Source organism: Nannospalax galili, unplaced genomic scaffold (assembly GCF_000622305.1).
Source record: "Nannospalax galili isolate Female #2095 unplaced genomic scaffold, S.galili_v1.0 scaffold1763, whole genome shotgun sequence".
NCBI lineage: Eukaryota > Metazoa > Chordata > Mammalia > Rodentia > Spalacidae > Nannospalax > Nannospalax galili.
In genome coordinates, this window is record NW_008350318.1 from 21,731 (window position 1) to 34,276 (window position 12,546).

General features: G+C 45.0%; 1 protein-coding gene across 1 annotated transcript; it reads right to left on the reverse strand.

Annotated features, from left to right (window-relative positions):
* Nucleotides 1–445: 445 nt before the first annotated feature.
* On the reverse strand, nt 446–12,211 carry Gabarapl1 (GABA type A receptor associated protein like 1). The gene is made up of 4 exons (XM_008847400.2): nt 11,852–12,211; nt 6,278–6,356; nt 5,128–5,246; nt 446–1,707 (listed from the first exon to the last, which is right to left on the reverse strand). Exons 1-4 carry the CDS (start codon nt 11,939–11,941, stop codon nt 1,642–1,644), a joined length of 354 nt encoding a protein of 117 aa, XP_008845622.1. The 5' UTR covers nt 11,942–12,211; the 3' UTR covers nt 446–1,641.
* Between the last annotated feature and the right edge of the window lie 335 nt (nt 12,212–12,546).

The window sequence follows — 12,546 nt, forward strand, 5'->3', positions numbered from 1 at the left end:
TTACAGCCCAGCCACCCCAGTACCCCAGGCACATTGCCCATCGTAACATCCACACTCAGGCAAGGACTCCTGACCACTGAAAAGTTGAATGAACAGGAATGCAATGACCCTGATTTAGCACCCACTGCCAAGCCCACCCCATCCCAAATCTTTGGATTCAAAGGTGTCCTGTCCACATCCCTCTATTCAATTGCAAACCAAGGGGCTGGAGAGATGGCATAGTGGTTAAGAGCACTGGCTGCTCTTGCAGAGGCCCTGGGTTCAATTCCCAGCATGCACATGGAATTGTAACTCCAGTTCCAGGGGATGCTATGCCCTCTTCTGGCCTCCACAAGCATTGTACTACACATGTGCATTTACATACACACAGGCAAAACATTCATATAAATAAAATAAAAATAATAAATATAACGTTCAAATAAAGGAGACACTTCTGCATTCAAGGTGGATTTTTAAAGCAATTATTTTATTTTCCTGGCCTGACAGCATTGCCTTCAACATACAGGAACCAGCTGACGAAACAGACACGAGGATTTTCCCCCACAGGGAGGACCCTCTTCATTAGCAGAGATGAATTGAAATGTCATATCTGAGGGGAATCCCTGCTCCCACCCCTCCCTAACAACCCCTAAATAAAAATGAACCCGTAAAACCCTCCTGAATTGCTAGACTCATCCCTCCATCTTTTCTCATCAGCAGACACAGTGGATGAAAACCAGAGGGGAACAGTGAGCTATCACTTAGCATTCCAGTGCATGTGAGACTGAAGGGACCACAGCAGGGGGCAAGGATGAGTGGCAGTTGTGGGTATTTTATCTTCCCTGGAAACCTGGCCCCTCCACACAGACACTCTGTCCCTGTGCATGAGAAGGCTAAAGGAAATGCTGGAGGACCCATGGGAGCATGCAGACACGAACCAGAGGCTTCAGAAATTCCTTGTGTGGGATAATAGGAACAGAGATACTTAACCCTGAACTCCAGTTTAATGTTACCAGAACTTCTGGTTAACATAACCACTTTCCTGCACAGCCTGACTCCATCTAAACATCTGTACAATTGCTCACGAACCCCAGTGGAGTGATGCTATTTCATTTGTGTGGGGAAAAGGGGATAGGAGGAGAGGAGGTGTAGATGCAGGTCAGGGGTCACAATGTGTCAACAACAGTGGGTATCTTTTGGTCCCTAGGTATGGTCCACTACAAATCCTGAACGATTCTCTTCCCCCTTTCCCTTGTGGCTTGTGCAAATGCCAAAAATCAAATGTCTACCCAACAAGACAGATAGGAGTTGCTGCCAAGTTACATTCACCTCTAGGGTCAACTTGTCTACCTCCCAACTCTCTGATGAAATTGTACAAAAATTCTCACCAAGGCTGTGAATTATGGCATCCATATTCTGCTACCAGAACCAATCCAACAGCTCTGTCCTGACATGCATCCTTCCCAGGCTGAGGAAGCAGCAAAAAGTAACGATCGAGCTTGTGAAAACAATGAGGACAGTGTATGCGGTGCAATGGTTTTTGTCGTCTTCACCTTCTGTCTCCTCCGAGGTTGGGAGCACTCCCTCTGGTTCCCCAGGGCCCACTCGCACCCCTCCCCTACCCCCAAGTCCAGGTGCTCCCGTCCGCTGGGCTTCGGCCACTCATTTCCCATAGACACTTTCATCACTGTAGGCCACATACAGAAAATAGTCCTCCTCGTGGTTGTCCTAGGAGAGGAGATAAGATCACAGTTCAGACACCGGTCGCACAGATTGTCTCTAGGACTCTGAGCCTTGAACAACCTTGTGAGGTAGGCACGGAAGTGATCATTAGTCCCCATTAGAAAGTGGAACACACTGCTTAGCATCTGTAAGTCCTGGGGTCAAGCTCCAGCACCAGAAAAAAAAAAAAAAAAAAAAAAAAAAGAAGTCCTCAGAGAGAACACAACACACATATACATCAACAACACCATGACGTTAAGTCCATCCTTATTCTTTTTCTTTGGTCTTTTTGGGACAGGGTCTCCCTATAGCCCCAGCTGACCTGGAACTCACTATGTAGACCAAACTGGCCTCGAACTCACAGAGATCAATCTGCCTCTGCCTCCTGAGTGTTGGGATTAAAGGCGTGTACCACCACACCTGGCTGTCCATCCTTACTCCTAAAAAATGATACTTTAATCAGCTTGAGTCAGAGACACTTCTTCTTTGCAGTGTTCAGCAGTGACGACAGAGCCTGATAACAGGGTTCAAGGCCAGAGAGCAGCTGTTGGGCCCCCAGCCATACACGGGACATCCATATTGCTCCCTCCAAAGCTCAAGGAACATTATAGAAGAGGTAGAAAGAATTTACAACCCAGAGGAAGGGCAGTGAGAGGCTCAAAATGGAATGTCTTTTAGGCAGACATAAATGTTGCTCTCAAACTCACAGCACTTTTGATTCTCTGCACAAGATTGGGCTCATCAAGACTCTATTATGGGACAGGAGGGGCTCATGGGGCCTTACCCCTTCCTGAGAATTTATACATAGTTAATGTGGGGGACAGAGAAACATTTTCTTTTTTAAAAAAATATTTTATTTATTTATTTATTTATTTGTATTTTATGTGCATGAGTGTATTGCCTGCATGTAGGTAAGTGCATCCGTGTCCTACAATGCCTGCAGAGGACAGAAGAGGCCATCAGATCCCCTGGAACTGGAATTACAGACAGTTGTTAGCTGCCATGTGGGCACTGGGATTCGAACCCAAGTCTTCTGCAAGATCAACCAGTGTTCTTAACTGCTGAGCCATCTCTCCAGCCCCCAGAGAAACATTTTCTACAATGGTGTAGCCCTACCAAGGTGCCTGTGCTCCTGTAAACAACGCTATTGAAATTTACTGGGTTAAAACAAAAGAGAGAAAAGGACATTGAAAGTACAGGAAGGGGGCTGGCTGAGAAGGAAACTAGCAGGAATGGGGTGACAAGACAGTCCAAGGGGGGATGGAAGTATGAGTAAAATACATTATGCATATGTATGAAACTATCATAATAAAGCCCACTATGTATATAACTAACATGTGCTAATAAAAACATTAAAACCAAAACTGCCAGATGTGATGGTACGTATCTGTAATTCTAGCTCTCAGGTGGCTGAGGCAGAAGTTCTAAGTCTGAGACTAGTCTGGGATAAATAGCAAGTCCAGGCCAGTTTGAGCTGCATGTTAAGACCCTATTTCAAAAGACAAAGTCAAACCAAACAAAAAGAAAAAAAAAAAAAAATCTCTAAACTTGGGCTGAAGAGAGGCCTCAGAGGTTGAGTACTTGCTGTTCATGCAGATAACTACAGTTCAGTTCCTAGCACCCATGTAGGACAGCTCATAAACACCTGTAATTCCAGCTCCATGGCATCCAACACCCTGTTCTTCTAGCCTCCCTGGGCACCTGCATATATGTGCACTTATACATACATAGACATGAATAAAAATCAAACCTTAAAAAATGCCCAAAGCTTACTAGGGATAGATAGATGAACGTAAGTCCAAAAGCAAGCCCAGTGCAGTGGGAGTGGCAGACCCTGGGAGAGGGTCTGTGTATGTTTTCTATAAAATTCAACTTTGGGGCATGTTCAGAAAGCTTTCACAAACAAAGTATTAGGATACAAGGTCTCATTTTGAAAAACAAAATCATTCTATGGCTGGGGGGATTTTGTTTGTAAACTACTTGCATTGTAGGTCAAGGACCCAAGTTCTAGTCACAGAACCCACATAAAAGTGCTAAGCCTGGTAATGCACACTTGGAATCCAAGCACTGTGGAAGTGCAGATAGGAGGATCCTTGAAGCTCACTGCCCAGTCGGTCTGGCCTAACTGGGGAGCACAAAGTCAATGAGACCTTGTCTCAAGGGAGGTGGACACTGCTCTGTAGGCTGATACCAGAGGCTGTTGTCCAGGTTCCACAGGTCTGCACACCTTTACGTGTGCACCCACATGCATAAAAAAGAAAAATAAGCCTCATTCCAGCAATGCATAGACATCACAAGACAGTATAAATATCACAAGACACTTGCACTGATTACATACTCACAGGAAAGTATGCTGTGGAATAAAGGCTGCATCAGGGGATATTAGAAATTTATGTAATTAACTAATGGGGCAGTATAAGAAGGCCGCATCTTGTGACATTGTTTAAGGACTAAGAATAGTTCCAATCTAAGGTTATACCACTTGTAGTGGGATAAAGTCCTTTATTACAGTTTTTCTCAAGTTCGAGTCTCATAATTTACCAATTAAACCCAGTCAGGTGAAATCCCGAGTATAGCTGTTTAAAAAATGAATCAATTTAAAGATTCTACCTTACTTTTCAATTTTGTCAGTTAATAGGAAATATTCAGGGTTTTAGAGTTGTTTTAGAAGGAGTGCTTCTGCATGTGGTTGTCACAAGGCAAATCTTGAGAATTTATGTGGGAACTAACTGTGAAGACTGAGCTCCAGGTTCAGACTGAGAAGAGTCCAGCATCACTGTGGTTTGCTTTCTCAGTCTGCTACTAGGTGGGATGACATCATAAGCAGGCAGTGGAGTCCACAGCTCACTCACAATGATGGTGCCAAAAATACAGTAACAGGAAAGATAGGTAAATTCCTGGTGATGTTTTGCTATCAAGACTATTCCTGGGGGCTGGAGAGATGGCTTAGTGGTTAAAAGCACTGGCTGCTCTTGCAGGGGACCCAGGTTCAGTTCCCAGCACCACATGACAGCTAACAACTGTCCTTAACTCCAGTTCCAGGGGATCTCATGCCCTGTTCTAACGTCCATGGGCATTGCACGACATGGCTGCACTTACATACATTCAGGCAATACACTCATATACACATATAGTAATAAAATACTAATAAAGTGTTTTTAAAAGACCATTCCAAATGCTTCAGTAAAGACAACCCAGCAATAAAAATAGCCAGGCAAAACAGAGATTTCAAAGGATTAAATCTAGTAGAGTGTTCAATCCCTAAAGGACAAGTGGTGTCTAATCTCCCAGGACTTCACAGGCTGTGTGTAAGAGGATGCCTGTAAATAACACCCCGTGCCCTACTTCCCAGGTATGTTATCAACAAATGCTGGAAAAAGAGCTAGGGGATGCCAGGCTGCTCGGCATTGTTACCAAAACCATTACCTCATACAGCTGGCCCATGGTAGCACTGGTGGGAGGGATAGTGTTGTTGACAAAGAAGAATAAGGCGTCCTCCGGTCTCAGGTGAACCCTCTTCCGGATTAAGAAGTAGAACTGGCCAACTGCAAGAGGGAAGAGGGGGGAGGAGCACAAGAAGGGAAAACAAAGGATTACTGGAAGGGGACGGATCACAAAAAACAAAAAAAACACCACCTCTATTGTAGCTGTCCCCTTTAGGTTAAGTACGAGCTTTACAGACTATTGGTGAATCAAATGCTTCCTGAGAACCTTAGTAATAAAAAGGAAAACTAAGAAGCCTGTAGAGTCCCTCCGACACACCACAGTGCATAGGCTTCCGTTCCTCCTTATTCAATTGCAAACCTAATGTTGGCACCTCCACCCAGCCTAAGCAGGGACTGCTCTCAGGAGTAGGCTGTATATCCAGACAAAAAAAATCCAGTCATTAACTAAAACTGACCCCCAGGCCCAATGACCTTCCAGCCCCATTCCCACCTCAGGTGCATACAATGGAGAGAGATCCACTGGACTCTGGTCATCCCAGCACAGGGACTCAACTCACTGTCGGGGCAATGAGTCCATTCAATACTTAACCTTCTCCTGAGAATACTGAAAAGCTTCTAGGAAGCTGATGGTCAAATGAATGAACTCTCCAGTAAAACTATCTAAAACGATCTCTTCAAGTGTTTTCTGAATGCACCTGGCATTCTATTAAGGAACAAGGTAGAGTCTAGAGATATACTTGTAATTCAAAACAGAATCTCTAAAATGATGGAAAGAAAAGAATGAACCACACCTTTGGGAGACAAGGTAAATGGCTATGACTCTCTAAAATGTGACCTCTCTTAAGACATTGGAACAAATGGGCAGAAAGCTAACCTGGATGACTTGTAAAGTGGTGTAAATAATGGAGGGTATTTTGCTTTGCTGTATCTCAGGGTATTTTGCTTTGCTGTATCTCAGTAAGACACGGGGATGGGAAACACTAAAGGGAACTACACACGAGAACTGGTGTGCCTCTTGGAATTAGCTGGCTCCCTAGAGAAGCCTGTTCTCTCTTACCACCTTGTTCCTGAAATAAATATCAAGCATGCTTTTTGTGGAATGAAGGGCCAGAAGAGGTGAAGGCCATTACCAGTGAGGTCAGAGGGCACCAGGTACTTCCTCTTGTCCAGATCAGGCACCCTGGCCTTAGGAGCCTTCTCCACGATGACCTGGATGGGACAGGAGGGTGTCGGTGAACACTGCAGACCCCAGCAGCCTTTTTCCTCCCACACCCTACATTTGCCCTGTTGGAAGGCATACTGTCTAGGCTCGGTGTAACTTTTCAGTCTTTTCCTTACCCACCCCTTGACTATAAGTAACTACAAGTTCCTTCAAAGTACAGTAAAAATTAAATACCTTCTGGTATGTATTAAGGGACCAAGACTTTCTGGGTTTTTCAGAAAGTCTAATGACTTTCTTTAAATGACCAATTATGGAGTAGGGGGATGGCTCAGTAGGTAAGGAGCTTGCTGAGCAAGCATGAGGACTGAGTTCAGGTGTTTAGTAGCCCACCAGTGAGCCCAGTGTTGGGAAGGTGGAGACAGGGGTCTTTGCAGTAAGCTGGCTGGGTAGACATCTCCACACATGTGCGCTGGCCCCCTCCCGCCTCCAACATACACATACACATGGGGAACAAATGCCATATATTAAGGACACAAAGTCACAGTTTGGATCTTTACTGTCCTCCAAAGGCCTGTATGTTAAAGGCGTGGTCCCTAGCTGGGGCTACTGAGAATTGGTACAGTTTAAGAGGTGGGGACTCAGGGGAATTTTAGATAATTGGTGTGTCCTCAAAGGAGACTGCACTTTCACTTTCTCATGAGGGGATCTCCTCCATCATGAGCTTCCATTATAACAGGCTTATTCACCACAGGTCCAAACCAATGGGGTCAACTGACCATGGACTAAAATATCTGAAACCATGAGCCAAAATCTTTTCCTTTATAGAGGTTGACTATCTCAAATATTTGTTTTGTAACAGAACATTAACACGCTGAAGTAATGTGGTTCAAATTTCAATCTCTGACTGCAAAAAAATATTCACTGTAAAGTTTTTTATTATGAATGGCATTTTATGAAGGCAATATAGTGACTCATTTAACAACAATATTGACTACTTTAGGATTTTTATAGGAGTTTTTTTTTTTTTTTTTTTTTTTTTTTTTTTTTTTGGTCTTTTGAGACAGGGTCTCCCTGTAGCCTCAGCTGTCCTGGAACTCACTATGTAGACCAGGCTGGCCTTGAACTCACAGAGATACGCCTGCCTCTGCCTCCCAAGTGCTGGGATTAAAGGCGTGCACCACCACACCTGGCTAGAAGTTTCTTTTTTTATTAAATTACTTCTATTTTTTTCATATGGGTATTTAGCCTGCATGTATGTACATGCACCTGCATCTTTGCATGTAATGCCTGAGGGCCAAAAGAGGGTGTCATAACCCCTGAAACTGGAATTACAGACAACTGTGAGCCTTCATGTGAGTGACAGGAACTGAACCCAGGTCCTCTGTAAGAGCAGCCAATACTTTTAACCACTGAGCCATCTCTCCAGCCCGAATTTTAAGGAATTTTCAATATCTCCATTAAATGTTTCTATAATACTTCAAGTTTTATAAAGATCATGTATTTCTGTAACAAAGAGAAACACATAATATCTTAGATTTTTATATAGTTAAACTTTCTTAGATTTTTATATATTTAAACTTGGAAAATATCTTGTATGTAAAAGCATTAACATTAGATTATTTGTTTAAAAAAATCATCCTAGATATAAGATATGGCAAGTATCAAAAATCAAAAAAGCAGACACAACTCTGGACAAGCAACCCTAGGCTCAGTGCGACCTCCCTCAACATCATGGCCTTCCGCAGGCCACTAACCATCTCCTCAGCCTCTGCACTCCAATGAGTAAAAGAAAGATACTTTTGAAACACATCTTGTGTAAACTCATGGTACTGATGTGGGCATAAGTAATCCCCTTTATGTGAAAACATTTTGTTAATCATAAACAGCACTGTAAAAATGAACATTAATTTGAAGAGGCTGGACGCTTTTAAAGGGAACAGGTAAAGGCTCTCAAAACTTCTACTCTGTGTTGATGGAAGAAAGACTCCAACTAACTCCAGGAAAATCACATTTGAGACATGGGACAGCATGACACTTCAAATTTAAAAATGGACCTTAGTGGTAGAGTAGATTCTTAGCATGCACAAGGCTCTAGATTCAAGCCACAACACCAAAAACCATATACAAATAAGTACAGATAAAAAATAAGTAGACAGGCTGGAGAGATGGCTCAGGGGTTAAGAGTACGTCTGTTCTTGCAGAGGACCCAGGTTTGGTTCCCAGCACCCACATGGCAGCTAACAACAGTCTATAACTCGAGTTTCAGGGGCTCCAATGCCCTCTTCTGGCCTCCAAGGGCATAACACACATGGGTACACTTACATATGTGCAGGTGAAACATTCATATACACCAAACAAAAGTAAAAAATACATTTGTTTAATGTGACTAATGCCATTAAAAAAAAAAAAAAAACTTGGGTAGCTCAGTGGTAGAGCACTTGCCTAGCATGGAAGAGGTCCTAAGTTAAATTCTTAACAGCACCAAAAGCAAACAAACAAATAAAACCATACTAGGAGAAGCAACATTCTCACAAATTGAGTCAGGTGTGGTGGTGCATACCATGATTCCCAGAACTCCGGAACTTGAGTCAGAGGGAGGTGAGGTGACCTCTGTGAGATCAAAGCCAGCCTGGTCTACACAGTGAGTTCCAGGCTCTCAGAAACAAAACAAAACAAAACAACAACAACAAAAAACTCTTGGGTAGATAAACATGAACCCAACATTTAAAAGAATGCGAAGAAAGAAGAAAGTCCAGCACAGAACACCAATGGGATAAGGAAAGGGGCAGGGGTGGGGGGTAGGAGTTAATATACCCCACAACAACTAAGCAACTAAGGCTGACAGCTGGGTGGAAGAAGGCAGAATGGAATAGTCAGTCCTTCTTCCTTGGGTCTCTGTTTTCCCCATCTGTGAAAAGTGGCTTGCATACTAAGGGCTGCTTGCAAATGTTTAAAAATAGACAACAGTTCCTGCTGTTACAGGTTCCCGATACCCTATAACTTCAAGATCCCATGATCCCATACTCTCCCCAGGCACAGGTACACCTACTGTTGAGGCTACGCTCATGTTGTGTGAGCAATCCCATGTAGAAACTGTTTACTCCAACCACCACCTTTTTTGTGAACATGTCATCTTAACATAGTAAGATTAAGGACTGGACCTAAAGGCACAGGGATTCTCTGTTAAAACATTAATTTAAAACAACATCTCTGAAGCTAAGGGTGTAAGTCAGTGATGGAGAGCCTGCTTTGCAAAGGGCTCAACTGGCACACACCACCCAAAGTCTCTGCCACTGAGCAGAGTCTTCTTTCTCAGAATGAGGGCCATAGTTTGGGAATCTCCAAAGTTGGGAGGTGCCACCACTGGGGAGGTGCCACCTCTAGTGACAACTAGAGGGACCATGAAACAACAGTGAAGCAGTGAAGGTTTTAAGGGCTTATGAATAAATGATCACTGAAGTAAAACATTTCACATCAAATCATGATCAGGAGAGGACTGGGACTAGATGAATAGTCTGGCTGAATACAATAAATGACCAAAAGGAGATTTCCGTTTTGAGGAAATAATGGGAACTTTTTGGAAAAAGGCACATGCAAGAGCTCATATGTATACAGACCTTCTCTCTGGAAGAGTTCTCAGTAACAGGTAGACAGACACTGGCTTATGTTTCCTCACTGGTTCTTACTATCCAGTGAACTACGGATGCTCCCAACAGTTTACTTCCAAGCAAGACTCAGTAGTGTACAGCATACTGCATTCAACACTTAATTCTAGTTAGTAGAACTATACTACAGATTGATTTTTTTAAAAGACACAGGAAGTCAAGGGCTCTGGAAGCTCTAAGCATGACACCTAGGGCTCGAATTCTGGCTCCTTCCCAGCAAGGTCAAACCTTCAGGAAGTGACTTCATTTCCCTGTGCCTCACACTGTCCATCTGGAGCACAAGGATTTTAATGGTGTGAGGATTCTGTGATTATATACACCAGGCATTCAAAATACTACCATTATGTGGTATGCCATTTAAAAATATTTTTAAAAGGGTTGGCATTACCAGAATTGGGAGAAATTTTTCAAGCAATCCAGGAAGGTACAGAGCTCAAGAAAACATTTTGTGAAGGATCACTTACTAGGTCTGCATTTGACTCAAGCACTCCCTTTCTTTTATATGTGAAATAAGACCTTTGTGTAATTTCTGCAGAATCCTAATGTCTTCTCTACCTTATAGGAAAAAAGGGTGCTGTTCTAAGGCCCACTTACTTCTGGTAGCCATAAGTTAGGTAAGGACTGAGGAAGAATCTCAAAGGTCAAGAAGAAGTACCAGGTAACTCCAACTTTTTACCCTTTAAAAATAACATGTAATGCTCACTAGTCTAACACCCCTGCCTGATGACAAATAAATCCCTGCTCCTCTATCTACTAAATCTAACAGCTATGTCGCCTGTCGCAGTCTGCTGTCTGATTCCAATGCTGAGCAGCCCACAGAAGAGCTCAGAGGAAAAAAAAAAAAAAGGCATGTGGGCAGGGGAGGGGGGTAAAAACACCCGGATGCTTCAAGATTCCCTTATTATTTCTTCTTTCCTTGGCACTGCATGCACTAGATTTTAACTACTTAAACACCGGCACAATTGTGAGAGAAAAAGGCCCTGAGTCTTGGCTCTCCGGGTCCCCATCAGCAGTGCAGGGCAAGGCCCTCCTTTCCCCAGGTGGCCCTAGAACCCAGAATGATGAGGCAAGCAGGCTGTGGCGCAGAGAATGTGACCTTGTTTGCTGTGCCAGTCTGGTGGCGATCCGCTCCCCCGCCTCCTCCTGATTCTAAGAAAACGCAAGACAGAATCCACTGGCTTCTGAGCCTTTTGCTCCCACGCTCAAAGAAATGAGGGCTAAAATCAGATTCATGGAGAGGATCTAAAACAAGCATGGACGGGCTCAGAGCCCACCGCACAAGCTGCTGGCAATTGTATTGCGTTAATAAAGGCATCCAATTTGGGGTCCTCATCCAGTCAACCTGGCACCAGCCAGCCCGATTCCGCGCACATCTCCACCTCCACCTCCACTTCTGCCTCCACGAGTGCAGAATCCTGCTGAGTCACCCACACGCAGGTTGCGCCCCAGAGATGCCAAAGGTGGGCACCGGCCCTAGCGACACGGAGTTGCGAAGACACGCAGCCTGAACGTCCACGGAAGCTTGCGATCGCGAAGGGTGCTCAGGGTTACAGGATTTCAGAGACCTTCTAGCTCAGGAGACACTCCTCCACTCAAGGCCACCTTCCCCCCAAGACCATCATCCTGCTCCCAGGGCCACCCTCCTACCCCCAGGGCCACCTTCCTGAAGCCCAAGGCCATCTTCCTGTGCCCAGGGCCACCTTCCTGCACCCAGAGTCAACCTCCCCCCGAACTCCCAGGGCCACTCTCCCCTCCCAGGGCCACCCCCCCCAACTCCCAGGACCACCCTCTCCCTCTTCTCTTCCCAAGGCCACCCTCCGCCCTCCCTTCCAGGTTCACCTCCCCGGCTCTCCTCCCTCATCCCCATGCCAGCTCACCGGCACCCTGTCCGGGTATTTCTTCCTGATCTTTTCTCCTTCTTTTTTCCGGTATTCGAAGGGATGATCCTCCTTATATTGGAACTTCATGATGGACCGCAGGGTTTCCGAGCTCCCCGGACGGGGCCTGCTCGCGCTGGTGACTGGCGTGTGGCCCCCCCGGTCAATGTCAGCTTTATCTCAATCTCTGCGCCAGCGTTAGCCCTGACGCTCGGGTCCTGGCACTGCGTGGCCGAGGGTCCACAGGGGGATCCGAGGTCTCTCGGCCCGAAGGTGGGGGACAATCAGGTAAAGAAATCCGAACGGCTTTTCCCTGGAGCTGGGAACACAAAAACACCAGGACGGCCCGAGCTGCTGTGATGTCACGACGCCCCGCCCCCGGCGCGCAGATCTCCGGGGGATGGGGGAGGACAGAATCGTCCTTTAGCTGTGCGCATCTTCTTTCCACCTAAACCTTTCCTAAATCATTCCATCGAAAGCATACAGAGATTTAGTTGTTATTTAATGGTGACTATGATATTAAATGCATTTTTTTCAAAAACCAAAGGATGTTCTAGAAAATGTCTTTTCCCTCTCCTTCTCGTTTCTTGGTTGGTGCCCAAAACAAATACACTGGACGAAAATCCAGCTCTTTCCAGCTGGTTAGGAACCCGAGTCCAGGGGAGGGAGAGCGCCCAGAGTCACGGGATCTGTGG

Coding starts and splice junctions, on each gene's coding strand:
- Gabarapl1 (XM_008847400.2), bottom strand. CDS start 11,941: ATGAAGTTCCAATATAAGGAGGATCATCCCTTCGAATACCGGAAAAAA. Junction 6,357..11,851: donor AATACCCGGACAGGGTGCCG/GTGAGCTGGCAT, acceptor TGTCCCATCCAG/GTCATCGTGGAGAAGGCTCC. Junction 1,708..5,127: donor CCATGGGCCAGCTGTATGAG/GTAATGGTTTTG, acceptor CTCCTCTCCTAG/GACAACCACGAGGAGGACTA.